The following is a 27,525-nucleotide window of genomic DNA, read 5'->3' as shown; positions in this document are numbered from 1 at the left end:
ACTACAAGGTGTTCGCGCTTTTGTTGAGGAGAGTGCAAATACATTTTCTTGACTTTTCCACATACTTACCCCGCAACATAATTCTTTATGCAACCTTTCGCCCCCAAGCAGAGTATTCGAACTTCACTTCTGCCAGGTTCCGCTCTCCTTTCGTGTTTTATTATTCGACAATTCACCGCCCCTCACGTTTCCATCATCTGTTTTTGGGGTATAACGCGGGGTGCCACGTCTAGATCTACGACACACATTGGGTGGGTGTATCGCACATGTCTCTATCTATAAAACGTCAACTTCGTTTGCCCAACAACTGAGGCAAATAACGTTCCAAATAACATCCAAAAGCCAGGGACAGCACGGGCTGCGGACCATGGGGACCACAGAGCCCATATAGGTCGACTCCACGGAGCATCCCCCTTCTCGCATTCACGTCCCGCCCAAGCAATAAAACCAGCTGTCAATTTGTTTATATTATAAAAAATAATTAGTCTGTATTCAGCGCCGAAGTCGACGACTCCATCATAGGTGTACGTTGGAATGCACCGCACATAAGTACGTAGGTTGGGTTTTGCAGGCTGCAACTGCCATTTGGGTTGAAAGAAGGGTGTGTGGGGCTTTTGGTGATTATGTTAAAATTTAAAGCATAGAGAGCGGGTTTCGTGGGTGATTAACTACGCTTGATAAGTGGAATAATTGTACGAAATATGTATGGATAATGCAATATAATTAGTGTTTTCGTATGGCTTAGACATTTCGCTTTGTTTATATTCTGATGACGCTGACTAAAAGGCAATGGAGGAATGTCGATAATTTTAATTATAGTGGATGATCGAATCGAAACGAGCAAAATGCGGCACAGCATTTTACCTACTCCCGGGGGCACACAAATTTTAGCGTGCCCCGGGCGCCTTTCATTTTGCGTGCATTCATTATGCTCTGATAAATACGTTTGTTATGTCACTTATATAGAATATGCAATAGGTTTTCCTAAAATCATCCACCGACCGCTTCCTTATAGTAGATGTATCTCTGATAAATATATAATTCATTTATTTTTTGGATATTTATGCTTCCGTTTGGTTTCATTTCATTTTGTTCGTTTCCGTTTTGTAACATAGTTTATTTAGGCAAAAATGGCAACAAAATTGTATGTTTAACATTTGTCTACTGTGCAAAAACCTTTCCGCTTTATAGTGAGTGGTTCTTGTCGCTCTTGTCCTTGATTAGTAGTAGATGTGTATAACTTTAGCTAACTAACAATTAATTTAAACACTTGGTAACTTATAATTGGCAATAAATCGTTTGAATAAGCAAACATTTAACATTTAGCATACTTGATCTTAAATCGACTGCCCAAACACATAACCCAAACTAAACAATAAATAGCTATATGATATTTGTATGTATATTGAGTGTGTATATAAATATGTTTGCATGTATATATGGTGTATGTATATAGATGTATCTCTGCGTTGTAAAGTCATAGTGATTGTAGCCTGATTATGTTAATAATTTATTTACGTTTAATATTTATAGTTACAATGGAAATAGTTGGGACTTTTTTGAAAGAACTTGGGTTTACTACCCTCGGCTTCTTTATTTTTTATATGTGTCCCGATGATCCTTTATTATGCTAGCTGGCAACTTAAGATATTTAAAGCCCCGTTTGAACTTATGCGTGTACTTAGTGAGTGAGTGAGTCGAGTGATTGATTCGATTGATTTATAGCGTACTCAGAGGGTCCATCAATTGCAAGACAGTATCAGTTCCTAATGTCCGAAACTTACAAAATATCGAGAAATTGGATGATACTGAAAAGATATGGCATACACTTATCTCCGCAAACTGCGTCCTTGGGTAGAAATCGGATTATTGAATAATGCTCGTTGGGCAATATCGAGTACGGATGGGGCCAAAGATATGTATACTTTCTCGAAGACTTTTCGTACCGAACTGATCATAGGTTACTTTCAAAAACATCCAACTGCCTTGCAGATGCGAGACCATCCGAGATTATAATGAGTTATTTAGGTAATTGGGATAGTTATACGATTACTTAAGAGCTCAATGGTTTTTTCCCTCGGGTTGGTTTTCTTTATTTGTGTGAGTTTTTCTTGTTGTGGCAGACGTCGCCTCGTAAAAGTTAATCAGTCGCTATCAAAGATCCCATATCCTTCTACCTGAACCTAGTTGTGTTTTTCTAAAATTGTATGATATTTCTCGTTTTCGGTTTACATTAGCTTGTTTCCCTTTGGCCATTAAATGCTGGACTAGCTCGGTTTATTCGTTTTGGTGGGGGTTTCGGACTGGGATGGGGGTTTCCTTGCTATTTAAAAATCGCTGATCTCACCCTCAGTCTCCGGATAAGTGCAGGAAAAGGGCGTCAGCAGCCAATTGCACAGACCCTTGTTGTTGCCGGCGTGATCCTGCCGATGACGCTTCTTGTGACACTGCCGTTGGTAGTTTCCCATGCCCGCCGATGTGACTGCTCCGGCTCCCGATACGGTGATGCGGTGCCGCTGACCCTTGGACATGCCGGACGCGAAGCTACTCTCATCCGAATCCCTTACGGTTGCCACGCTGTGGTAGCCACTCTCTGCCCTCCGCGATATGCCCGAGTGCTTGGAGGTCCTCGGGGTCGAGTTGGAATCGTGACCACTGTCGTAGGCCTCGGAACTGGTGTTTAGTGGCAGCAGGGGAAGTCGCGACTGAGCGGCCAGGGGCAATATATTCGTGATCTCGTTCAGCTTGTGCTGCGCATCCTCCAGAGAACTCCTCTTGCCCACTGCCGCCGCCATGGTTTTCTCATCCAACTCGCAAATATCGTCGTGCTGGGGGGTAAATCGTTTCTCACCCTTCTGAAGATTGGGATCGGAAGCTCCGTCTGGCTGGCGAAGTAGGGCATAATCGTCCATTCCAGCTATCTCCATTATGCCATTCAAGCTGGGTAGCGACCCTTGACTCGGACTGTGGGACGGCTGTTTCGGCGGGCTGGGTGTCAGTCTGTAAGCTGGTTCACTGCAAACGCTGCTCTGGCCCACATTGAAGTGATAGACGGGCTCACTGAAAACACTCCCTATATCCGTCCGGAAGAGGGCTGCGGAGGGCGTGACTTCGGCCATCGCCAGTTGCGAGGTGAAAATCTCGTGCAATCTGGCCAGTTGATCAAATTGATGTCTACGAATGGAAAAGTACAACAAAAACACGAGGATAATATTTAGCATCTAACACTGGACATATCTGAAGATCAGATTGAAATTTAAACAAGTGCGACTTGGAAGGTTCAGTAAACTTCATTTGTTTTGCCAGATTCCGATTACCACATTAAAGGATTGCCTTATGCGGACTACAAACAACCCAACTCACCTTGCTCTTTCGCCGCACTCGCTAAAGGACTCGCAGGCCATGTTGAAGCTGGACACAAAGGATATGTTGTCGCAGTGACTCAGAGCCGAGAGGGGATGTGCACTGTGATCGTGGTCCCGATCTCTAGACATAGTCCTGGCAATCTCTTCCTCTGTGACTTGCAGGCCACAATCAATACTCCGCTGCGATGGATGATGCGAAGATGACGCTCTGCTGGCCACCAGTTCAGCCTCATGGAGCTGTTCCCGGGACACATGCCGCGACAGCAGCCTGTGCAGGTTATCCTGAGAAATGTCCCTGGAGCCGAGGGGGTCATCTAGCAAGGGAAGAGCGGGCGGAACCTCCGAGGGACCACTGTCTTCGTCTTCATCGCCGTCGGGCGGAGCAGAGTCCAGGAGAGGTAAACTCTCAAAGCAAGGCTGACTGAGGTCCAAGGAGGGTTCCGTGTTGAAGGCAGGTCTGTCTGGTAAGTCCAGGGACTTTTGCTTCAGCTGCGAGAGTTTCAAATGCAAGGCAGTGGGGGAATTACTGGCGGACAGTGTACTTTGGAAGACTTGCGTAGTCTGGTTCTCCACCCACTGACGAATCATGGTCTTTTTGTGGGCGTCCATAAACCCGTAACCCTGGGTCTGACCCCCAGCGGCTGCTGGAAGGTTTCCTGCTGTCAGGGATCTGCAGGACTGGGACTTGGGGCCATCTACCCACGTCTCGCACTGTTTCACATGATTGACCTCTCTCATTAGATGACGGGCCTCTGCCACTTTTGCCCGGGAAACCCGGGGTCCATCGATCCACTGCTCCTCCGTTATTTTCCTCATTCCGGCCTCAAGTTGTTCGAGAGCTACTCCCGGGTGAGCTCTTCGCATCGGCGACCCCTTGGGAGAGGGTACCATTGATCCCTTGGACACCATATGCCGGGGTATCGGTATGGGCGATCCCATTGCCTGAAGCTGAGGTTGCTCGAGGGGAATCATTGGTGAGGAGCTGGCTCCTGATCCCGCCTGGCGTTTTAGGCTGCCCGTATTGCTTCCCGGTAGTTTTTTGGCTGGAATTGCGCAGAAAAAATGAACGAACTATTACAACTGCACTTCTTTGAACTGCAATAGATGGTTTCTGGTTAAGAAAAAACTCGCTTGTACCTTTCTCCGCCGCCACGGCCTTTTTCATCATCATGGGACTGTTGCAGGCGGACTTCGAAGTGGGTTTCTCCACCCCACTTCCCTTGAGGGCTTTGCTCATCACCCCCCGATTATCCCCCGCAGTCAGGGATGGCAGATATACGGGCGGGTGCTCACCATCCGTGGCATCGTCATTGGGTCCCATATAGATGACAGTGTCGGCGGAGATTTCCGAACTTGAGGGGTCCGCCCCCGATCCCGCCGAGGAGCCATTGCCGCCTAGTCCTTGTGCCAGACCCACCGCCAAGGGCATGGGAACTCGATGTTTCCGGCGACGCAGGCGATGAATTCTGGATGCGATTTGAATGGTGGAGAGGGCATCCTGGTACGACTGTTCCGGTCGCACATGGGCCACGATGGCCACGTGGCAGGTTATGGGGGCCAGGCAGTCCTTAAGCAGCGGGGTCAGCGGGTGGTCCTTGTGAGGGGGATGCCTCTGGCCGGATAGTATCGCCAGCAGTATGTTCCCGATCCCCGACAGCGGCAGTCCCCCGCTGCGATTCGCACACCCGCCCAGGTCGATGATATGTAAACGGCTGCGACCGCCAGCGACTGCACAGCGAGAAATAAGAGCCAATTAGTGTGGCATTCAGATTGGTTTCTTACAGTTACAATTTGAGTTTCTTATTCAAAACATAAAGATTTAGTTTGTCTTTTTATAGAGGCAAACCCCGTATAGTTTCAAAAACGTTGAAAAGACGAACTGCAAATATCAGTTATGCTTCGTTACATTTCTTCCCGTGTTTGAATAAAAGAAAAGTGGAAGGGAGTGGGTTTAAATGGGGTGGCGTTGGGTGTTGGAGTGGAGGAAATGCGACACTTTAATGGCGCTGCCGTCTAGTGGTAGTGAAGCATTTAGCGGGCCACTTGAGTGGCAGCAGCAACAAAAGTGGCAACAACGAAAGCAATAACGAGAAAGGGAGAGCCGTTTGAAAATCGCCTGGTGAATACACTACCGAATAGGGTTGTGCTTAAAATAATTTAAAAACCTAATTTGACATTCTGAACTGAGGGTTCTCACACTTTCTGCGCCTTAGCTTTTCAAAAATACAGTACAAATTTGAAAATAAAGATTAAGAGATTGGTTTCGACATATGGAAGTTAAGTCAATTTAAAAATGTAAACTCCTCATTGCAGATAGGAAATTGACCTTTAAAAACTCTTTAGTGTGATAGTATTCCCCCACATTTTAGCACTTTTACGAACACTAACTGGTCCAGAATTTGAATTAACACTCCCTCCGGCAGGGCATGAGAACAACAATGTGTCGGACACTTACCACCCCCCTTGCGGGACAGGCTGTACTGGTAGACGTGGAGCGTAAAGATGAGGGCGGACTCCAAGGGGGCGGCACATCCAGATCCAGAGCTCCCGGATCCCGTGGAACCGGAACTTTTTAAGCGTCCGGCGAGCGCAGAGTCGAGAAACAGGGCCGCACGCTCGGCGGTGGGTGCACGTAGTTCCGTTGGACCGCCAAGGAAGTCGTCACGCAAATAAATCCCCGGGGAGTCGTCAGATTCTGTGTAGTCGTAGTCGCAGCCGGAGTTCCAGTATTGAGACCGAAAAGTAGCGGGAGTGAATGAAAAGGGCATTAGGTTTTATGTGGGAATAAATGCCGTATTCTACGGGGATAAAGAGTGGGGGGTTGATGATACGAGGGTGGGGTAGGTGGCGGAACTGCTGCCCAGGTTAAGTTTATTCAAATTGGGCCAGTTACAACTCCGACCCGCCCCAGTCATCACCATCATTGTTTGGCCCAGGGGCAACATTACGGCACGCCCCCTGCACCCGCCCACGACGGAGCCATTTATTCTGGCGGCGATTCTGCCCCCTGGCAGCTAACAGGTGGACCACAGCTAGCAGCCCAAAATCAAAGACAAAAGGGTGAGTGACAAAAACCTGCTAGGTTGAGTACGGAGGACGGAGGGTGTCACCAGTTCAAACTACTAAATAATATTATCTTTCCTCGCACTCTGTGCCAGGATACTTCTTAATTCTTTTGATAATTAAGCCAACTTAACTACCCATGCAGACAGTATACGGCTTTAATATCTTTGCTTTTGCTTTGTTTACTATTCAATAGTTGCGGCACTAGTAATGCAGTTACGTTCGCGTGATGTGTGTATTCAGTTATTGCCATAGGAGATAGTTTATTAACTATCAAAAGTAGTTATCCTAAAGTTTTCTACAAAATAATTGACCTCTGAAAACGATGCTGAATAGCCTGGTCGGGTGTAAAGGCATAAGGCCATATGCTTACCGGCTGCATGCGAGATTAGCAAGTCCTGCGAGGGGGCATCTGGCTTGGTGGCACTGACGCCCACGGCACTGACCCGCACCGAGAAGCGCGCCCCGCCCTTCTGCCGCCGCTCCTGGATGCCCTTGTACAGCCAGGCGATGGCGCAGGGGGCCGCTCCCAGGGAGCACGCCTCGCCACTGCCACTCCCACTGCCACTCCCGCCCACATCCCCCAGCACCGTTTGGGGCTGTCCGGTGCCAGGATATCCCATGGCCAGCAGGCAGCCATCGGAGCCTTCGAGCACGGCGGGTATCACTTCGCTCAGCGCCGATGCACACACATCCGACTGGAAGATAAAGAACACGGAAAGAAAATATTACTATTGCTTTTTAGAGCCTTATCCTAAAACTAGTCAAGAAGAACGCCATGGAGTTATAAGGGACAAAAAGTGTATTTATGCTCCACAAAGCAAATAGGGAGCAAAGCACTTGGTAATCACTTAGTATATACTTTCAGGTTGATAAAGATTAGCATAATCATACTTGTTTTGGTATATTTCCTAGGCAAAATACATAGCTCACAGTCATTAAACTTTTGGTTTCTATATCGTTGAAACTACGGTTAACTTCTGATGTTATTGTATAAGAATCTTCGAGTTCAATTCTGGCTCGCTACTGTATTTTTCGCAGTGAAAAAAAACACAAATAGGTGTGGAGAGGTGGTCAGTGGGTGGTGGCTAACAAGGCGTGCTAATGGGCTCTCTTTAATGGCTGGAATTGGGTTCGATTGCGGGGTTAATTCGATTGCTGATTAGATCCGATGGGGGAGGACAATACGCGTATGTGTTAATTCTATTGGGGTACTTCTCTTCTTGGGTCTGAGGGATTGCCTTATGAGTGATTGCACTCCAAGGCTCATAAATCTTGGAAAGGAACTTTGCTTGCCATGAGTTATGAAGATTGATGGTGGTGTTTTGTGGTGACTTGTTATTCTCCGGAATTACTAACACCTCTTTTGTAATCTTATAACAAGTTAAATAGCACAGCTTTCAAATAAAATAGGACATTTGTCGTTTGCCAAAAAACGCAAAAATGGGTTGCGTTGTATTTCGGTTAAGCCACTATAGATTCCCACCGACAATTAAGTTTTGCGATTGTAAGTAAACATTTGTTTTCGGGGATGCATTCAAAGTTTTCTAAAGGCGAGAATGCCGCACCAGGTCTGTAAGCTTTTGTTGATGTTCAAGAGAAACCTTTTTAATTCTTCGGAGATATACATGCTTTCCGATTAATAGTACATAAAAAATGTTTGTTAACTTTAATATTATTATTTAAACATGAGAGTAAATAAATAAATATACATTTTATATTATGTTTATGAATATGTCACCTGTATTATCTCTTTATTAACTCAGAAATAATAGGCTTTGGTATTATTTATTTAGCACTTGAATATTATTTTGGATCCTTAATATACTAAGAGAATGACTGTTCCCCAGCAATGCATCTATTGCTAATACTTTTGGTATAATGAGACATCTAAAGACTTGGTTAAGCACATGACTTTCTAAAGATAATTATTTGTGCCCCGTATGAGGTACAAAGATTTATCATAATATTAATGAGCGATATATTAATACAATTATTAATATTACTTGGCACATAACAAATTTCAGTGTCAGGCGTGAGACAGCAATCATAATAATGGGAAAAATTTGTTATAATAAATATTTTGTTGATCCCTAAGGCATTTCAAGGAGCTCACATTTTGTCCGAAACTAACCTGTTTATCCTCCCCTGTGAAGAGGTTATCGAATGCAAACATTTTGGGTGCGGCCACCATGGGCGCCCGTTCCTGGGCAGCCTGCGGCGGAGGATAGGCGTTCCTCGTGTCGGTGAGCGTGACCTGTCGCTTCTTCTTGTCCAGCGCCATAAAATCCGGCTCGGGTCCGCCGGAGTTCCTGTCCCGCTCCGCCACCCGCAGCATGACCTTCACCTTGCCCACGCCGTAGCACTCCCGGCTGCTCAGGCGGCGGAGGAGGATCGGGGGCATGGGCGGGGGGGCGCGCTGCAGTGCACCACAGAAGCCACCGTTCCGGGACATATTCGACGTACTGGCCATGGCTCCTTGATTATTGGTTGCCTCAGTAGGCGGTGGAAGTTTGTCGCTGGAAGCACTTGCGTTTCCTTTTGGGGAACGAATAAAATTGGGAGTTAATAAGGGCCAAGTCCTGGCTTTTGTTTTATGTCAGGGATCTTAAAATGCAATCGTCACTCCCCATAAACTTTGTTTGCCTTCGGGGTTTTATGGTTCTTTAAATAGTTGCGGGTCTGCCATAAATTGCGATTTCTGTTCGGGCCGATGGGCATAAGTTATTTGGTGCCGTTGCGAAAAGGGTCCTTCGGTAATGGCCGTAACACTTTCGCTTTATGGTTATGGGCCATCTGTTTATTGGGCATATGCTTCACTGTACTATCGTCACTATCACGCCCGCACTGTCACTGTCACTAAGCTCGTGTTTTATTCACTTGTAGCATCTTGTGCATAAAATCAAATTTATGTTGAATTTGCCTGGGTTTTTATGGTGGCAAATTATGCGCTTCGTTGTCTTTCAAGTATTCTTTTGGGACGGCCGTAGTTTAATTCTATTTGAAACGTTTATGCTCGAAATTGTTGTTCTTCTTGAGTACCAAAAGTTTTTAGCCATTTTAATTTATTTGTTTGAGCTATAAAAAGTTTAGGAATTTTTTATTGCATTTGGATTTAAGGAGTTGTGAAGGAAATGAATTATTGACAACTCAAACAATTTATTACGCTAATGTGTATAAATGTGTTTAATTATAATCATATAACATATACATACATCTATTAATTTTTTTTAAGTAATAGAAAAATAAAATTTAGAGAAGGATTGAAGTAGTGGTAAAACCATTTTAAAATGATAATCAAAAATGTTACATTGACTTTTTCTTTTATTTATTGATTGCTTGTTTTCTATTCCCTGTGGAGCTTCTTAAATGCCTTCAAATATGAGTTGTGGGTTTTCCCGTGGCTCGTCATGTTTATAAGACGACTTGTCCCTTATCAAGCTTGTTGTGCGTCGTATCACTGGAATTATCAACTTTGCTTGTTATGTTCAGCGGTACTTTTGAGGTATTCATGCAAATCCATTAGACTTCATTCAGTGCTTGTCAGTCGCGAGCCGTGACATTTCTTCAATGCCTTCATTATTATTTCAATTTGACTGGGAAAACGTGACATTTTTGCAACGTCTTTCATTAATATTGTCCTCCGGACCCCAGCCCTACTCCCCATCCCCTCGCCTCATAGCTGCCCACTCCATTTCGGCCTCTTCTGTGTTGCCATTCCCCTTGAATGACAGGCAACAACTCCGGTCGGTTCAACTTCATTTTTCAGACTACGCGCACCTGCCAACTAAGGGAACCTCTTTGGAAGCTTTTCCGTTCTTTACATGGGCATTTCCTTTTTTGGCCTCCGGGGCTCCGTTTTTTATCCGACGATTGGCGTCGTCCACCTTTTGAGTTTTAGCTTGGGCTTTTCACACAAATCGATTGGCAATGCCTTCTAATTGTACACGACGCACAATAGGGGAGTCTAGCTGAAGTCAGGGGTTAAGGGATTTCCCCTTGGCGCAACACACTGCACACACACTCACGCAAACACACACGAAACGGGAGCAAACACAAACCCTTTTTATGACTGGCAATTTCTCGCTGTTGATTTCATCTTTGGCTCAACTCCTTCGACTTTCCGATTCGCCTTGATTTCCTCGCACATGATTTATACTCCGGCCAGAACACTGGGATTTCCCGATTCTCTGCTCTGCGCCTCTGTTGTTTTTCTAGGTGGCTTGCCACTTCAGCGAGTAATAAATAAAAAACCCGCGAGGCGAGAAAGCCAAACGCGTGCCGACTGCGTTGGCATTACAATGGCAACTGAGCTCGGGTTTCGGCTTGGGCTTCGGCCTGCTCGAATTTCCCAAGAGTTTTCCGCCTCTCCGCGGCGCAGGCGTGCCAGAAAGAAGAGCCAAGGACCGATGGCAATGCCCCAGTCTGGCCAAGGGTGGTCGGACTTTCACTCTTCCGCTCTCTTCCGGAAACTCTCTTCCTTTTGGCGAGCGACAGCTTTGAGGCTCAGGTAAACAAAATCAGCGAGGCTAAAAAAAAGGAGCACGTAAATGATGTTTATATTGTGGACATCTAGCTCCCTGCCGGGATCATTGGAATCGGAGTTGTACCTCGTGTTGCCATAGACTGCGGACGGGGCGATGTTTTTATTCGAATGGTGCCAGCCTTTATCCACAGAATAAATGGTTAAAAACCCAGGTCAAGAAGTTTTTATATTATTAAGCATTTTTTTAATTGTATTTTTTATGTTTATGATCTTTTAAACTTGAATAAGGTGTCCTTGGGCTAAACTCTATTAAAAGGCAATTTTTACATCGGATACTTTTTGTATATTCCCTTAAATTCACGTTTTTAAAAGGGCGAGTGCTTCGAGGAGTCTTATTAATTGTATGATCCATGGATATGTTAAAAAATCAGGGCCTTTGCGTAATTCTGCATATCGAAATTGAGAGCCACAGCCTTTTTCGCTTTTCCAGATCCAAAGCCCAAACGCAATATACCTTTTTTCTGCGTGAGTACCTGGAATAAAAAGAACAAGAAGCACACACGAACACGGAGATAGTTGAGCTGCTGGAGCGTCACTTAAGTGCCGCTTGGAGTTGCTGCTGATGGAGGGGGTTTCCAGGCGGAGTGGGCGTGGGATGGGCGTGGGAGGGGGCCAAATGCAAACGATGTGTTTTAAGTTCGCTTACATTTGGCAGGCTCGTGAAGGAGGTGTTGAGTGTGTGTTCGTATTTAAAAGCACGTGCAAAGGTATGGGGATTTTCCGGATTTACCTGTGCCTTTTTCCATTTTTTTAGCAAGTGGACCACGGCCACGGCTCAATTAAAGAGACCCCGGCAGGTTGATTGCCATTAAGGTAGCTGCTGGAAAGCGGCGGTAATTCAACCCGCTCTCAAAGTGTTAGTGTTTCGTTACAAATTATCATAAAACATTAGAAAAAATTTGGGGAAAGCGTTTCCGCATCGGCCAAATCAAATTGCATGTAATCCCAGCGCCACAATGAAACAAGCGAAGCAAACAAAGCTTACCTATAGTCAGAGGGGCTAAACAGTTTGGGAAGCACTAGAGCTGCTTGGGGCGCCATCTATTGGGTGAGTCTCAGGTGGCAACGCCAAAAACGTTTCAGTATCAAACTGTAGTCCAGGCAGACGTTAAGTGTGCACGAAAGCCCTTTTACTTACTAAGCATTGAACAATACAAAAATAGTAATTTAAAATATAATGCTCCAGTCTGGTTCCGCGGATACCGATACCTGATACGCTGATCGATACAAATCAGTGTGGGAAATTTCGCCAGTACCCACTGACGCACATTGCTTAGCATCAGGAGCAGTGGAGCAACTGCTCCTTTACACCGAGCGTAACCTTAGACAAAATTGGACCAGTGCTTGAGACACCTGTAATAAGATGGGATGCCAAGTTGAAGACCTGAGCGACAAGTGCGAAACTAGTTAAGGTTACAGGCTGGGCAACAACGATTTCGAAGAAAAGGGTATTTTTTTATCTGCGTCCTCTGTAAGGAAAGCTCCCTTCTTGAAGTGGAGTCCGGGAGAACCGAAATATAACCAGAAAGGCCAGCAATGCGTAACTCTACATAAAGGGGGCATGTGGGTTAACAGTTTTAACCAAAATATAAAATTTGTTTGCAAGACGGACGAAATTTAGTAGTGTACCAAAATTGGTACTAAATTAACCCATTCTTTTCCCCAGAAAAATAAAAAAAGGAAAAACAAATGCAATTAATTTAAGTAGACGGAAAGTGGGACGCGGAGTTTATGGCTATTCAATATTCAACTTCTATTTTACAGCGCATTTTTAACGAATGTCTATGATACATGTCTGATAAATAATAAAAAACATTTTTGTAAAGATATTTCGTTAAACGTTTATTAGCCATTGATGTTTTGTTTTCTAACGTATATACATACTTGAGTATCATTTTGTTCACATTTTCTGTTAAATTTTCGTTCGTTTCGCACTCCCTATTTACAGTTAAGAAAACAGTGTGCAAAAGTGCAATATAGAATTGGATATCTTGCCTAGTTGAAAATGCATTTGCGATGAAAGTCATGTATCTTGTATATATCGGTTATCAGTATCGGCATCGATATCTCTATCGACAACTAAGGCTAGTTCGCAGTGAGTATATCGAGTGTTTTGTGTGAGTGTATAACGCATCGTTCGTTAAGACCTAACCTTAAACTAAACAAACAATTTGAAACAAACAGCCTAGACGGAAGCATACTTCTCGTACAATGGGTAGAAACAACTTCAGAGGTAAGAATTACTCATCGATAGGGGTATATTCACATGAGCTGGGGGAGATGAGGGATTTCGTTGCTTGGTAAACTTTGTCACGCGTTAAAGTCTTTGAAACAGAACAAAAAATAATACACAAAAGATATGCAGTTTGCCATGAGTTGGGTTAAGACTTGCAAATCGGAATTCGGGTTGGATTGGATGATTTGGGTCGCTTAGTGGGATGGTGCCCCATACGAGCTGCTGGGTGCAGAGGGTGCAGGCGGGGCAGCCGGAGCTCCGTATTCCGGCGCTGGAGGCGCGACACTGTTGGGATAGGGTCCAGTCTCCTCCTTCTGGGTCTTGTAGCGGATGAAGTACACCTCCGGCTTGCTGGGCTGGGTCGGGGCTGGTGTTGGAATGATGATCTCCGGCTGCTCCTCTGGCTTCTTGACTAGCACGTACACTAGGGTCTTCTCCTCGTTCTGTGGGAACTGCGGGATCACGGGTGCGGTCGGGGCAGGTGGGGATGGCGCCTTGATGAACACGATCTTGTAGTGCTTCTGGGGAGGCGGCACGTACAGGGGTTTCCTATTAAAAAATTCAAAGAACACGGCTTATAATGGGCTGATAATTTTGGAACCCTTAATAGACAGTAGCCAGGCAGTTTAAAAGGGTTTGTGGACGTTAATGAGTAGTTTGCCTTTACTCTACACTTTATCAAGCACTAAGAACTAGTAATACTCGTATATTGCAGGAATCATCTTTACACAGCTACTACCTGCAATAAGTATAGCACCAGGCTATGGTCGTTTTCCATTTTCTCTAATTTGGTATCTGTACATGTAAAAGAGAAAGGGGTTTCTCTTTGAGGGGTATGCAAATGACAATCCCCTAAACGGTGACCTTCCAAAAATGGTAAACCAACTGCATGTGCCAGACAGGTTGGATAATCAGGTGATGATGGCTATTGTGATGACAACAACGACACCCAAAACAACCGTCCCAAGATGAGGGTTTACATAAAGTTCCCTATGGTAATCGCGTTCCTGTCCCTCCCCGTCTGACAATTAGCTTGGAAACGCGACTGAGATATATACAAGTACGACGGAGAGCTTAGGTAACTCTTAGTCACGGTTTGGCGGTCTGAAAAGCCATATCATTCCCCTCTCGAGGTAATTAACATTGCTTCCAACTCAAATTGAAAACAGGCAGAAGACGACAGAAAACATTGAATCAGAGAAAAGAGAGGAAAGTTGGATGGTTTTCGTTTTCTTGGGTATTAAATAATTTGCCTCCTTTTAAGCGACCCTCTAAATACCCTGGAAATGAGGCAACAGCTGTGGAAAAGGGCCCTGTGCCGGATTAGATGATCGGCGTCTGGTTTTGCAACATTTGCCCAGTTATTATCTTTGGGAGTTGGCGGCACTGGTTGATTTACGGCGATGAATTGTGAGAGAATCTGCATAAATGGCGTGGATTATATACTCATAACAAAACAATGTGTATTTCTCTCATTTTTTGCCAGTCCTAAGTGGAACAAGTCAAATAAAGCAAGATCATTTGTAACCGTTCCCCAACACGCAACGTGATGTAAAAGGGAGAGGTATGAGGGTGGGAATTATTAGAAATGGTTTTGGTGATGTAAAGAAGAATAGTTTGGCCTCTCAGTAAAAATTCTAAAAGAAGTAGTAATTCTTACATCTAAGCTTCACTTATGTACATTTAAATTGGATATTCTTAATCACTTCCGGAAGATAAGTACCTTAAATCGACAAATACTTAGATATATTTGATTTATCAAACAAGTTTCCAAACCATTTAATCCGCGTAAATTTAGAAAATCAACATCAACTAAAAGATTTGAACACCTAAATTGTTAAAGGTATTAAAATAGTACTTAGTGTAAACTTTGCCTATAAAGAATAAAATTATAGTTCATTCTTCGGTTCACACTAAATTCCAGGACATAAACTTTAAGAGACAAAGACAATCGAATGGTATAAAAATTATAACGACTAAGGAACGTTAATAGCTATTGGCATAATCGAAACTATCAAAAGGTTCTATTATAATAACAAATGTTAGACCTCATCAATGCAGCCTTAATCTCGACTAATGGATATCCCTTTTCTTGACTCACCTGGGTGCCTGGTACTCCGGCTCTGGTGGCGGAACATGCACATAGACGTGCTTATGGACCACCGGCGGCTGCTGGGGGGGTCCGTACTGGGGCGCAGGGGCGCCATAGCCCCCACTGGGTCCACTTGGCTGGTAGCTGCTGGAGGGGGGCGCACTGTAGGAGTCACGCGGCGGCTCGGGACGACCGGCCACTAGGGCAGCCAAGGCTAAGAAGACCACTAACTGCGGACGAGATCGAAGGAGGAGAACACCATTATCACGGGAACTTGGGTGCTCGCCCGGCCACATGATCATACCGCACAACTGGACTGCATTTTCGAGTGCTTTATTTTCGGCTATATCCGTTTCGGGTTTTGTCACTGCTCCAGGTGGTTCGGTGCTGTTGGTGCTGTGGTTGTGGTGCTGCTTCGACGCGGAACCTCTTACTGCATGCCACAACGATTGTTGCAGTTTCTTTTATAGCGGCGCAGCGCGTGAAATAAAAATTAAGTAAAATTCAAGACGACGACCAAGACCGCTGCTGCTGCCTCAGCTGCTGCCTCGGTCGACCGAGCAGTTGGCTGAGAAGTTGGCAAAGAGCGGCAGCGACGTATAGCCATGAAGAAATTGAAATGTTTGAGCCAAGTCCACAGCCCCGACCACAGTTGGCCAGCCATGATCTGGTGGGGGAACTGAGGCTGCGGCTCCTAACTGCGGCGCAGGCTGCGACCGCGACTGCAACGTCCGCTGACCATTTCTTGGCTTTTGGGTTTTCCTCCTCGGTTAACTACTTCTTTTTCGTGGTTTTTTACGAGTATATATGTGAGGATCTTTTTTTGGGCAACTAGGATTATTTTCAAGGGGAAAATAAGAAACTCTAAAGGTACATTGTCTTCACAACGAGGCCAGAGGCAGGAGATAACATTTCTGCAAGGCCACCAAATATGTTTGCATGGTAGATATTTTTAAAACTGCCCATCAGCTGTTATAGCGTATGTTTTATTTTAATTGTCCATTATTTTCAAGGGAGGGAATTAAAAGGTTTTATGGTAGGCACTCTGGTTATGCTAAGAAATAGCGTAGTTCTATCCGTTTTTTATTTTCAAAATTATATAATATGTAATAACAATATTTGGCACACTAAAATAAAATGGCGGAAAATGCATATAATAAAATAAAAAAATGATCATAAAAGTACTTGTTCTTAATAATATAATATGATTTACCACGAGCTCTTTATAAACATACTGAGTTAAGAGGTAAATAAGCGGCATTTGTGAATGCCATAACAAAAGTCACCAAACTTTTAAAGGATATGTTATTTTTAATTTACAGAAGTATTTCAGTTTTCTGAAAGCCAAAGGTCATATATTCATTGTTTATAAAGTTGAAATTAATTAGAATTATGTTTTTCCCGCATAGAACGCTGACTTTTAGCCGTTTTCACATTGATACCAAATTATTACATATGTCCACTCCCCTTAGAGTATTTCTCTTTCGATCTGAAACAAAAAAGCATTGCCTTTCCTGCATCTCTCAGTTTTGTTTTTCTTATTGCATTATAATATATATGTGGTTTGTGTGTATAAAGTTTTATTTTAGTCATTTGGAGGATCCAATCGCAGTGGACTCGTAACCAACTCTAGACTCTGAATCGGATCGGATCGTGTGGCACGATTCACTTTCAATTTCAATGGACGTGGACTCACTCTCATTTAGGAGGCGATTCGGGGAATGGGTTCAGTTGGGATAGGATGGGGATAGCTTTTGTGCTCTGGAGTGGGACTGAATCTGGTGTTGGTTTTATCTCATTTCTTCATGCTCATTCGGCCCTTTGTTAGCCGGCTTCCTTCTGTCTTTCGGCTTGACTTGTCTTGACTTGGCTCGGGTCGACTTGTTGTTATTATTATTGTTACTGTTATTGTTTTTACTGGTTTTGTTGCCTTAGTAATTGCTGTCCGCGTTTTGGCCACGATGCTTCATAATGAGCTTCACGCTCTTGTTGGGTCGCCCCATCTGCATAAGCATTTTATTTAATTTTTCTCCTTGTTTGTGTTTTTGCAATTTTTTGAATTTCTTCAATTTGTTTTTCTCTATAGTGTTGTTTCTGGGCTGTTTTTCTTTTTTATAATTTACGCCCCAGCCATGACAATTCGGGTATGGGCAGACTGATGTAAAAAATTATGATTGGCAAAATGTTTTGAAACTTTTCCGTGGCTCATAACCCCCAGAGCTATGTCTTGCTTTTTCTCTGATTTATGCACATAATCTATAAATGGCAATCAGCATTTTTGCATCGATTGTGAGCGATCCTTGGTCGCATTTGTGGCCACTCCTGCACTCCACTCAATCGCTGCCGGATTTGATGAAATGGCATAATCAGTGGCCGGTGGCGCCAAACGGAGGACGACACCGTATAGCAACAGCAGCATCCCCGGCAGCGCCAGCAATATTGCAACTGCAACTGCAAGCTGCAACAGTCGAGAGATTCAACTGGAGAGTCGGCAGAGACTGTCACTTTTCCTCGATGGCATCATTTATAATGCCGTTAGCCAAATGGCAGGTTGTGTTGATTTTGTTGTTCATCTCTGGCGACTGCTCTTGGTCCCCTCTCCACAGATTGCATTTCCTTAATTTTCCACGCTCATCTTTCACATTCAAAACCATCGTCATCATCATCATTCGTTGGTCGCGGTAAATTATGCTGAATTCACGAAGGTGGAACAGGTGCAGGTTCATCCATGGTTACTTCGGGTCCTAAAGCAATTTCACGTGATTTCTCCATGCAAGTATCTGCGAGATTTGTTCCTAGGGCAACCTTGACCCATTATTTTCATCTGAGGAATACAAAACAGTTTTCAATCCGCAAAAATCGAAAGGCGTAAGTTGTAGAAATTCGAAAAAACGAATATATACTTTATGGATATTGCATAATGTTCTTTGAACCAAAATCTTTAAATCTTTTCCTATGACAGTCAGAGATTTGGAAAAAAATAAAGTTTTTATACCATTGCAGAGGGTATTATGATTTCAGTCAGAAGTTTGCAAGGCAGTGAAGGAGACGTAAAGAAACTTCCTTCTTTTTTTATTATTAAATAAAGGCATTAACCAAATATCATGAAGTTAATTTAAATCTCTCTCATAGATAACTAAATTAGTGACTCATAAAAATTAAAGACCAAAAGCAAGAAACACTATAAGAAACCATGGATACAATTGAATTTCTTTAGTTTGTTAGTAGCCAATGGCATATTAGTTGTGAGTACTTTAATTGTTTTATAAATTTAATAGTACTTTAAAAATTAATGTTTAAACTTGTAAGAAAAAATAAAATCACGCGTATACATAAATTAAGCATTCGGAGAAGATCCCCCATCTGGGAGAGTTCTGTTGCGTATTATGCGAATTATGCAGGGCACATTGCCAGATATTAATGAATTCGCCATGCCACAGCGATTCTGAGCCATATAATCAGCGTCGGATTCCCCCATTCATCTTTCTGCTTTCTCCGTGGCCTCAACCGAGTAACACAGTTCCCCAAACATGCCCCCCACTGCTACCATTTAAAATCCAGCTACCAACTCGCTGCCATCTACACCTCGGCATGCACAGATACTAATTATTATATTGTATCTCTTGTGACTTTATGTAACAGCAAAAGCAAAGGCAGACGGAACCATTTAAATGGTATTATATTTACATAAAAAAACAAAAACATGCGAAGAAAACAATTAAAATTTCGTTTACAAAACGAGAAACGGCACTTGGCTGGTAAAAAGTACTTAATGGGTTCGAACTGACATTGGAAATGGGTTCGGAAAGGTGTATTGGATTGAATTGGATTGGGTTTTTGGGAGTAAGTGATGTGATGTGTCTTTCTGGTGGGTGCCACTTTTCGGCGTTTAATTTGTTGAGAGTTGCACTTGAAGTACGAGAAAGTAAATTGAGATAGATGGGAATCTTTCGGCTGACGGCGCCCTCAAGCAGATGAATGTGAAAAGTAAGAGTATCTGAGCCAAAAGATGAAGATGAATCTGAGACAGTTGTAAAGTTGCGTTACACTCTGCATGCATTACATAACAGGCTTGTCTGTATCGCCTCCCAGAGATCTAGTTGGCAGAGGGATCTTGCACTGAAAATGATTTCTTTTATTGTTGCTTCTGCGGCGAATCATAAGTAATAACGATAACGTAAGTTAACAACAATTAAATGTACATTTATATATAGGTACGAATTTAGTAGTTTGTATAAGTATATGTCTCCCTCGACATGTTAGTGGCCGTAAGGTCCGAACCGAAAACGCATTAAGCTTGGGCCCATCTTCCAGCGGAGGCCATCGTAGCTTGTGGAGGTTAGTAGGGAGTAGTAAATTTCATAAATACACAATACATTTACTATATATCTTCATATGCCCGGACAGCCTTGGGGCCCATTAAAACTCAGTTGTTAGTGTTCGTGGGGCGGGAGCGGAAGGTTTTGAGGGGTAAAATATTTACAATTTTATGGTACTTTTAATTATTATCTCTCGTTTGGCCGCGCAAAAAGAAGTTGAAAATCCGCACTTAGTCTAGACCATTAAAGGGGTACTTTTCAGAGTTTTTGTTTCAGAGGGACGGGGTTGCTCTACAACACATAGGTACATACATATAGGTACATTTTCGCTTCGGGTTTACCCAGAGCAGTTACAAAATTATTGTTCTAGCATAGGAACTGTGTTTGTCCTTTCAAGTATTCCAGTTTCCTCTTTTTTCTGAAATGGCTTTCAGTTTTTATGGTGGCTTCGAAAATCATGAAGAGCAGTTCGATTTGGGGTCGGAGGAAAACCATGGTGGCACTTGGAATTATGCGTGCATCTGAAACTGGCTGGTATATAAATTCTTAAGAAATAAATGAAAGCTTACATTTGGATTATGGTTTAGACAATAGCTTGACTAAAATGTCATAATTAAATGTTAACTTAATACTGATACATTTTAAGGATAGCATCCGGAATGCATGTGAAATGAATGGTTTGAGAGTAATCTGCTGTTATTTAGATATTTAATTAATTATAATGGAGAGGTAAGCAAAAAACCAAAATGGTGATTCTGTTTAGAATCAACAAGCTCATTTAACTACAATTTTGTAAAAGGTCTCTGGCCTTTGAAAGTGATTTTGCTTAGTGTCCTTCATAACATTCCGAAATAGCACACGCTCATTCAAAGTACTTCAAAGCGATTTTCACTAGAATCCTTTGCGCCATTTCTTTCTCCATTTTCACGCACTTTGCGTCCGTTCAAATTGGATTTTAATCCTGTGAACATTTCCGACACTACTGTCCCTTTTTTCGGTCCCAAAGTGTTTTCATTCGCAACATGATTTTCCCCAACTCCCAACTCCCAACTCCCAGTTTCCGTTTTCCTTGTCGTAGTGGCTGTTGTCGTCAGGTGTTTTCGGATCAGGTGGCCTAGTACCGTCCGTAGTTGGGTCCGAACCGGGGCCCGTCTCCGCCCAACTCGTCCAGGGCACCCATGGCACTTAACTTCTGCAGCCAGGCGGCATTGGAGTTGCCGTTGGACACGCGTGGATTGTTAATGTTGCTGCTGCCGCTGGTGGCCTCATTGTGCAGACGCAGCTGTGGGTGTTGCTGCTGCTGCTGCTGCGGCTGTTGTGGGTCCTCATTGCTCAACTCCAAAATCTGCAAGCACAAAACGCAAGACGGGCAGAGAGATTTAAACTCCGAGCTGTTGTTATGGCTGTTATAATTATCGTATAGTTGCTGTTGTTAACACGACTCGGCCCCCCCGCCAAGCCGCCTTGTGATGATGGAGTGAGTTATTTCAAAAATCTGTTGAAATCTTATTTATCCAACGTGGGAAGTTCGTCACAGATTTATAGTTTGCCTTTTTTAATTTTAATTTTTTTTGGCGCATCATTAAATCGAATGAACTTTATCTGTAACGATGAGGCTGCCTGCTTCTGGGTTTGCACGGCTTAACCCATTGGCAACCAGGTTGCTTTCATTTTTGCAAAACAAACTTATCAAAAATAAAAAAAATTAACCATGAAGAAAATAATCACTTATGTGATTAGAATATTAAAAGCAATTGCAGTACATTAGCTTTTCATATTATGACATTATTAACGTGTACAAAACATTTTTAATTTGAATGATTAATGGGTGCAAAGTTAGGTTCTGTCACAAATTCCTCTTCGCAAGCTGTCACTAAGTTAATGTTACAAAAATACCCATATTGCTAATGTAAGACAAATAAGATTATCAATAAATCCGAAGAATTTATCGTGCCGTCCTCACAGCTAGCCAAAATGGGTTAACTTGTCTTGAGCCGTCTTAACTCAGCTACCAACTTTAGGCCCCCCATCTCTTCTGCCATGAGCTCTGATGAGCTGAAAATGTGTTAATGGGGGGTATTGTCGTGTAATTATCAGCCGCCAACCTCTTTTCTGGGTATCCCTCCTGTAATGCCTCCCGCTTCTGCCGCTACGGAGCTCGTCTTTTGTCTTCTTTTTCGGCCAAGTCTGGTGATGATGTGTGAAAAAACACAAACAACAGCAAATGAAGCGAAAAACCTACAACAATTTCGCGCCAAGTAATTATTTTATTGCTAATTCGAAAAAAAAAACTAAATTGTTTTCTATTTTCGACCAGCTAGCAATACTTCCCTCCTTTCGCTTTCCTTGACTTAAATGCCATTAATGGTGCAGAGGTCTTCGGGGAGGTGGTGATGCCTCTGATGACTCTGGGATTGTTATAGCATTGCATCGGGCATTCCGGGGAGGGTGTATTTTCCAGGAGCTGAGGGGTGGTGTCAGCTGGGTTTCATCTCCCTTCTTTTCATTAAGGCCTCTTGGACAGTTTAATTTGAGAGTTGTCGTTAAGTGAAAAGTTATGTGATTTTGTTTGGCTTCCCTCCCCCTTTCTCTGCTGTCTCTGTCTGTTTTCTTATATCTCTTTCCCTCCTTTGATCAGGATTTTGTTGGGCGATTGGAAAGGGAATTGACAAATGCTTTATAAGTAAACATCTGCGTTTGGGCTAAGTTTGGGTTCGGCAATTTCTGCTTGGTGGAATGAGCCACTTGATGAGTGGTGGGACTCGAAGGCCTACCCAAAGCAAGTGGAGAAAGAATGTTGAAATTAACTGGCATCAATCGGATATAATGTTGAGATGGAGAAAGATGAGATCTCACCTAGGAGGATACGATTATAGTACTATATTATCATAACAGTTTAAAGGGCATAGCTGAACAAGATCGAGGAAACTAACGTAGGAGGTTTAAAAAATAGTCCATGAGAAATGGTAGGTAAAAGCCTAAATTATGTGAATTCGGGTGTACTCATATTTTGAGCCAATGGTTAACGAGTAATCTTCTGCGACATGACATCCCATATTTTGATATTAAAAAAATAAAAATGATCAATTGGTCTTTCTAAAAATAATAGGTAATAACAGGTTAGGTTGTCGTCCCCAACGTATGAATAACACTCAATATTTGTAATGATTTTTCATATACATTATTTTAGAATCCTTCGCTCTTAGTTCTTCCTTGCTTTAGGGTACACCGACTTATTCAAGTCCCTGGATACCTGACTTCTATCTCATTTTAACTGGTAGAAGCTTATTAAATTAATTTGTTTTAGTCGCCCTTTCACACCCAGTTGAGCACTACTCTGACCGCATTAAATTGTCAGCTTAATGGATTACGTCCAAGCCCCATCCGCATCGCTTTATTAAATTAACATTGAATCAAAAGCTCAAGTTCATCCCCAAATTAGTTTTAGACCCTGAAACAATTATAAAATTCACCCACGTACCATTTGGCAACCCCTGAGGGCACACAATTATAATCGAATATATCTCTAATAAGTCAGAGCATTATGAAATTGTCATCTTCCACATTCTATAACACAAATTGCTTCTGGGAATTCCTTCCAACTTCATTGTCATCTTGGGCTGAGAGCAATAGGGGTTCGAGGGGAAGTGGATGCCGGGCGTCCTGTTGACATCCATCCTGTAGAAGGCAATAAGCTAAGGCCGAGATGTGTTGCCTCATGTCCCTAATGCTTCTGTTGCTCTCAGCCTCTCAGGTTCAATGCATTGTTGTGTGTCAAGTGTTTTCATTTCGCATTCTGCTTGTTTTTCCCCCTACTGTCGCCTGTCTTCAGAGTGACGTAGTCAAGTCAACCTTCATCAGCGGCAATGCGACCACGTCACCGTCATTACTTGCTATTTGACATTTGATTTCCCTTTTCTTTTGCTCAGCTCGTTTTTTCGCTGTGCTTTATTTTTGTGCTCGCTTTTTGTCCAAACATGGCCTGCTCTTCGTCTTTGGTCTTAGTCTGCGCAGCACGTCAGCAACTTATCGATTTGCAGGGACCATGACTCAGAAAAGAGTCTGCAAGGGGGTAGCAGCCAAGTACATTCAGGGAAAATTCAACCTAGGAACCTAGTCCGGAAATGCTTAATCTATCTTTGCTTAAACATTCAATGTGCTCCACCACACCATTTCAGTTGAGGAGTGAGTGTCATGAACATGGCTTGGTTAATGGTTGGTTTTCTTTTAAAAGTTACCCGGAACATATCACATACCTGGCTATGCAAAATATTTACGAAGTGTACTGCTTAATATTATTTTTTTTGTCACACGACTGAAGTATCTCTCTTCCGATACTGCATTAAATCGTCGTAGATCCCATATTCCTCATCATTTTGTGCCAGTGCTAAAATTGTTTGCTACAGATACTCAACTCGACGGTAGACAAACAGTTGCAGCTAGGCATTTCGTAGGCTCAATTGCAGACGTGCAGCTGCGGTGGATTATTTCTGCACATCCACAGGCAGCTAAGTGGGGCTTCCTCGCCGAGTCCCCTGGTGACCCCCGGCCCCTTATTCCTACCCTCCTAGTCGAGCCGCATTTTTGTGCCTCGGTTGCGAAAAAGAACAGGAAACTGTGCCGAAAAAACACATTAAATAACAACTACCGCGCGGTGGCGGCGAATCAAAAATTGTGCAAAAGATGAGGTGCCCGGCATGCAAGTGTTGGCCAAGTTGGCGATTGTAGCCGAGCAGGCTCTCCATCGATTGCGGGAAAAAGAAGAAACGCTTGCGAAATATGTAAAAATATTTCTGAAATGGTTTCCAGACGCACAAGAAACCGCAGCGCCAGGAGGTTGGCTAGGAAGGGAAGGGCGAAGTAGGTGGTGCGGTTGGCAGGAATCTTCGGGGGAATTATGGGGGCCGTGGCCCAGGGACCTGGGTAACCTTATACCGAGACGATGACGCAACCTCCATTCCATTCCATTCAATTCCACTCGACTCCACTCCATAAGTGGCCAAAAGCAAAACACCAATATATGTATATGAAGGCAAAAAGTCCAAAAGGTAAAAACGCACGAAAACAAAAACAAGTCGAAAATAAAACCTCAATAATTGGCGACATAATTGCAACTTAATACCACGCTTTGGCTCTCTTTTCATTTAGTTAATTATATTGACAGCGCACCAAAAATGCCAATGCACAAAACTCGGCTGAAGATACCCATCGCAAGCTCACTGAGGTACACTGAAGAAATGGTCCATGATGGATCATTTTTACCCGAAGACTCATTATTGCGTTGATAGTAAAACCTATTTCAATAATCCATTAATTAAGGCATGAACCCTTTAGGAGTAAATATTTCCACAAATATTAATGGGAAAAGCTTAGTTATTACGTCCAAACTGGGAACCATGACTTTACACTTCATTAACTTATAACTTGTAGATGAATGTGCTGCATATTTTACGTATTTTTCGACGAATCTGGTATACCCCTTTAACTCTGGTATTGTGGGCCGATCGCTGCATTAACTTACATTTACGTTAAAAGGGTTTTTGCAATTATTTTTACAAGGTTGCACTCAAACAAAAATAAAGGTTCAGGACTTGCGTTCGTCATGAACATGTTCCTCTTTTCGTCCAGTGTAGATTTGCTCACCTGCAGCATGAGTTCACGCAACTTGTCCAAATCGTCGCCATGCGACCTTGTCGGCAGGTACCGGCCGTCGACTAAGTGCGGCGGGACGGCCAGGAGCAGCACCGTCATCCAAACCAAGAGCCACCTGTGTCCACTTCCACATCCCCTCCCCTGTCTCCTTGTGACTCCCATTGTTGTGCTGGTAAGGGGCGCTTTGGCGTCTGGACTCGAGTGGCACCGGTCTGCGAAGAGAGAGGAAAATGTGTGAGGCCCTTGCAAAAGAAGAAGACAATTGCAGGATGTGTAATTGGCATGGCATGGTGATGGCTTTTAAGGTGGGGTTGCAATGGGAATAAAGCCAAACCAGAAATGCATCTCACAGACTCACAGATTGCTGGGAGTCGAGTAACAGATAAATTATTTCCGGCGCCCGAAGGAGAGACATCCATTGGGATTTCTATAAAAGTAGCCATAAATCTTGAAAGGATGCTATCTTTCGCTTGTCTGTCGGGAATCTATATTAATTTGTAAGGCCTGCTTCGGGTTAATTCAATACTGAATTAAAGAAAGCTACTGTTATTTGTAAGCTAATCATTTGCTTGCCAAATAATATAAGTATGTTGTACTACAAGCCCTTTTAAACATTTTTTTCGCACTTTAATGAAGTTTGTATATAAAAAATGTTATTGAGGCACTATAAAACCATTTCGGATCTGTTAAAATGTGGCTTACAAAACTACATTTCCTTGAATTTGTTTTTGTCTCTTCCTGAAATTGTATCCATACAAAAATTGGTTCTTTTATATCTCCCTTTAAGTAGCTCCCTCAAAAAATTCAATTTAAATTTAATTCGCGTTTTTTCGGCTGCGCAGTAAAAATAAAACTGCAGCAGAGCCACTTGGTTTGTTTACCCAATCGAAAGAGGATTACACAATGCTCGAAATTTATGATTATGACACTGACACTGAAACGGCGATGGCAACTGGTACATCTGCACCTGTGACTCACAGTTTGCGTACTTCGATGGAGTTTCGGAGTTGTCCTGGGCTGAGTGGGAGGATGCGGCTCCGTCTTAACAACGTCACGTAGCGAGTGAAGGAGAGACCCCGAGCGATGTTGTGAACTAGGATAACAATGTAAGTTTAAGCCAAGCTGCGTGCCGACATTTGTATTTATAGCCAAAATTGCGGCACTGGCCGAGATTTGGAGATGACGCCAGGACGCCGCCGTTTTCTGCCACGGCCCGGATATTCCGCCCTCCGAATGCGCTACGCCCCTATGGGGAATTCGAATTAGCCTTTGGTTTGTCCTGTCTCCGAAGCTGAGCTCTTTCCCCATTTCACTTTTAGTGCGCGCGCAGCGTCGGGAAAGGCCAACGAAAGTACCAACCGACAACATCCTATCCGTATCATTGTCACCACACACTCGTTTACATGTGGCTGTGCTTGTGGGCGACCGTGTTTGTGTGGCCTCGCATTTCTATTGTCCTGCTCTCGGGCGTCATCATCATAATACGTATACGCCCAGCAGTCCAGCAGTTCAGCACTCCAGCATCCCAAACAGCCAGCTTCATCTGGCGAAATGGATTCGCTTGGGCAACTTTCATGGCTAACTCGAAGCTGGTTTTATTGGTTGTTCTTGTCATCGTGGTAATGGGTGTTAGGCTGCCAAAGGGAATATCGGAGAAAGAGTGATCTACTCCAACTGGGTTGTTTGTGATTGCTCAAATCGTTACCTAGCCTAGCTTTTATTTTTTAATCTAATTTAAATGTACGAAGCAATTTTGAATGCAGAGAAAATTTAGAATACTCCCGTTTGCAGGACATATTATCAAAAGTTCAGAAATCTAGTGCAATTATAGACATTCTAAACATGCAGTAAAAAGATGGATTCATTTTAGGAGTGGTACTTAATTTCCTGTTTTTTAGTTTTTGTCTCAAAGGGAAAAACTTAGTACTCGAAATGCATTCAGATAGATGTATTACAGGGTAATCCTTCTTGTACTCGTTGTTGCGACTTCCGTCGTCATGGCTGCAACTGTTGACATTGCGGGCGTCAATGAAGGCCCCAGTCCCCCGGGCTGCGACTTCGGTTAATGTTAACTGGAGCCAGCACTCAATTGTTATGGTCTTCTTCTTCGCTGCTGGGATACGTACTACATGTTGGATATCTGTGGTGTCGGCGAAATGGACCATTTGTATACCACGCACGACCGATAGACCGAAATTTTTGATATAGCGCAGTTTTGTGTAGCCATTGCTGTGATTGAATACGTGCCGGGC

At 43.4% G+C, this 27,525-nt stretch overlaps 3 protein-coding genes and 1 long non-coding RNA gene across 7 annotated transcripts; 1 reads left to right on the top strand and 3 right to left on the bottom strand.

Moving 5' to 3' along the window:
• Nucleotides 1–490: 490 nt before the first annotated feature.
• LOC108036790 (kinesin-like protein CG14535) lies at nt 491–10,716 on the bottom strand. Of its 2 annotated transcripts, none has more exons than XM_017113135.3 (7): nt 10,490–10,716; nt 8,563–8,966; nt 6,802–7,126; nt 5,821–6,060; nt 4,503–5,093; nt 3,364–4,408; nt 491–3,174 (listed from the first exon to the last, which is right to left on the bottom strand). In XM_017113135.3, exons 2-7 carry the CDS (start codon nt 8,899–8,901, stop codon nt 2,328–2,330), a joined length of 3,387 nt encoding a protein of 1,128 aa, XP_016968624.1. In that variant the 5' UTR covers nt 8,902–8,966; nt 10,490–10,716; the 3' UTR covers nt 491–2,327. The 2 variants fall into 2 exon arrangements, with proteins under 2 accessions (XP_016968624.1, XP_050741184.1); XM_050885227.1 differs by lacking the exon at nt 10,490–10,716 and adding an exon at nt 10,209–10,456.
• Nucleotides 10,717–12,795: 2,079 nt separating this feature from the next.
• LOC108036811 (uncharacterized) lies at nt 12,796–17,487 on the bottom strand. Its single transcript, XM_017113160.3, has 3 exons — nt 15,607–17,487; nt 15,312–15,532; nt 12,796–13,759 (listed from the first exon to the last, which is right to left on the bottom strand). The coding sequence occupies exons 1-3, from the start codon at nt 15,622–15,624 to the stop codon at nt 13,405–13,407; spliced, it is 594 nt and encodes a 197-aa protein (XP_016968649.1). The 5' UTR covers nt 15,625–17,487; the 3' UTR covers nt 12,796–13,404.
• Nucleotides 13,113–14,783, top strand: LOC122818871 (uncharacterized). 2 transcript variants are annotated; one of them, XR_007763581.1, is made up of 3 exons: nt 13,113–13,207; nt 14,475–14,620; nt 14,697–14,783. It is a non-coding gene; the product is annotated as an uncharacterized LOC122818871 (long non-coding RNA). The 2 variants fall into 2 exon arrangements; XR_006368356.2 differs by lacking the exons at nt 14,475–14,620; nt 14,697–14,783 and adding exons at nt 13,926–14,043; nt 14,113–14,199 and having other exon boundaries at nt 13,134–13,207.
• Nucleotides 17,488–19,416: 1,929 nt separating the features above from the next.
• Nucleotides 19,417–26,460, bottom strand: LOC108036803 (uncharacterized). Of its 2 annotated transcripts, none has more exons than XM_017113151.3 (3): nt 26,263–26,460; nt 25,265–25,485; nt 19,417–20,966 (listed from the first exon to the last, which is right to left on the bottom strand). In XM_017113151.3, exons 2-3 carry the CDS (start codon nt 25,433–25,435, stop codon nt 20,736–20,738), a joined length of 402 nt encoding a protein of 133 aa, XP_016968640.1. In that variant the 5' UTR covers nt 25,436–25,485; nt 26,263–26,460; the 3' UTR covers nt 19,417–20,735. The 2 variants fall into 2 exon arrangements, with proteins under 2 accessions (XP_016968640.1, XP_016968639.1); XM_017113150.3 differs by having other exon boundaries at nt 26,252–26,454.
• Nucleotides 26,461–27,525: the final 1,065 nt, after the last annotated feature.

The sequence above is a fragment of the Drosophila biarmipes genome, chromosome 2L (assembly GCF_025231255.1).
Source record: "Drosophila biarmipes strain raj3 chromosome 2L, RU_DBia_V1.1, whole genome shotgun sequence".
Lineage (NCBI taxonomy): Eukaryota > Metazoa > Arthropoda > Insecta > Diptera > Drosophilidae > Drosophila > Drosophila biarmipes.
Note: the sequence above shows the minus strand (reverse complement) of the source record. Positions and strands in the feature narration are given on the sequence as shown.

What these genes read in the sequence shown, in the direction of transcription:
- LOC108036803 (XM_017113151.3), bottom strand. Translation starts at nt 25,435, where the DNA reads ATGGGAGTCACAAGGAGACAGGGGAGGGGATGTGGAAGTGGACACAGG. An exon ending in TGCGTGAACTCATGCTGCAG is followed by an intron (nt 20,967 to 25,264) that starts GTGAGCAAATCT and finishes TTGTGCTTGCAG; the next exon opens with ATTTTGGAGTTGAGCAATGA.
- LOC108036811 (XM_017113160.3), bottom strand. An exon ending in CCGGAGTACCAGGCACCCAG is followed by an intron (nt 13,760 to 15,311) that starts GTGAGTCAAGAA and finishes ATTTTTTAATAG; the next exon opens with GAAACCCCTGTACGTGCCGC.
- LOC108036790 (XM_017113135.3), bottom strand. Translation starts at nt 8,901, where the DNA reads ATGGCCAGTACGTCGAATATGTCCCGGAACGGTGGCTTCTGTGGTGCA. An exon ending in GCTAATCTCGCATGCAGCCG is followed by an intron (nt 6,061 to 6,801) that starts GTAAGCATATGG and finishes ACGACTACACAG; the next exon opens with AATCTGACGACTCCCCGGGG. An exon ending in GGCCGTGGCGGCGGAGAAAG is followed by an intron (nt 4,409 to 4,502) that starts GTACAAGCGAGT and finishes GCGCAATTCCAG; the next exon opens with CCAAAAAACTACCGGGAAGC.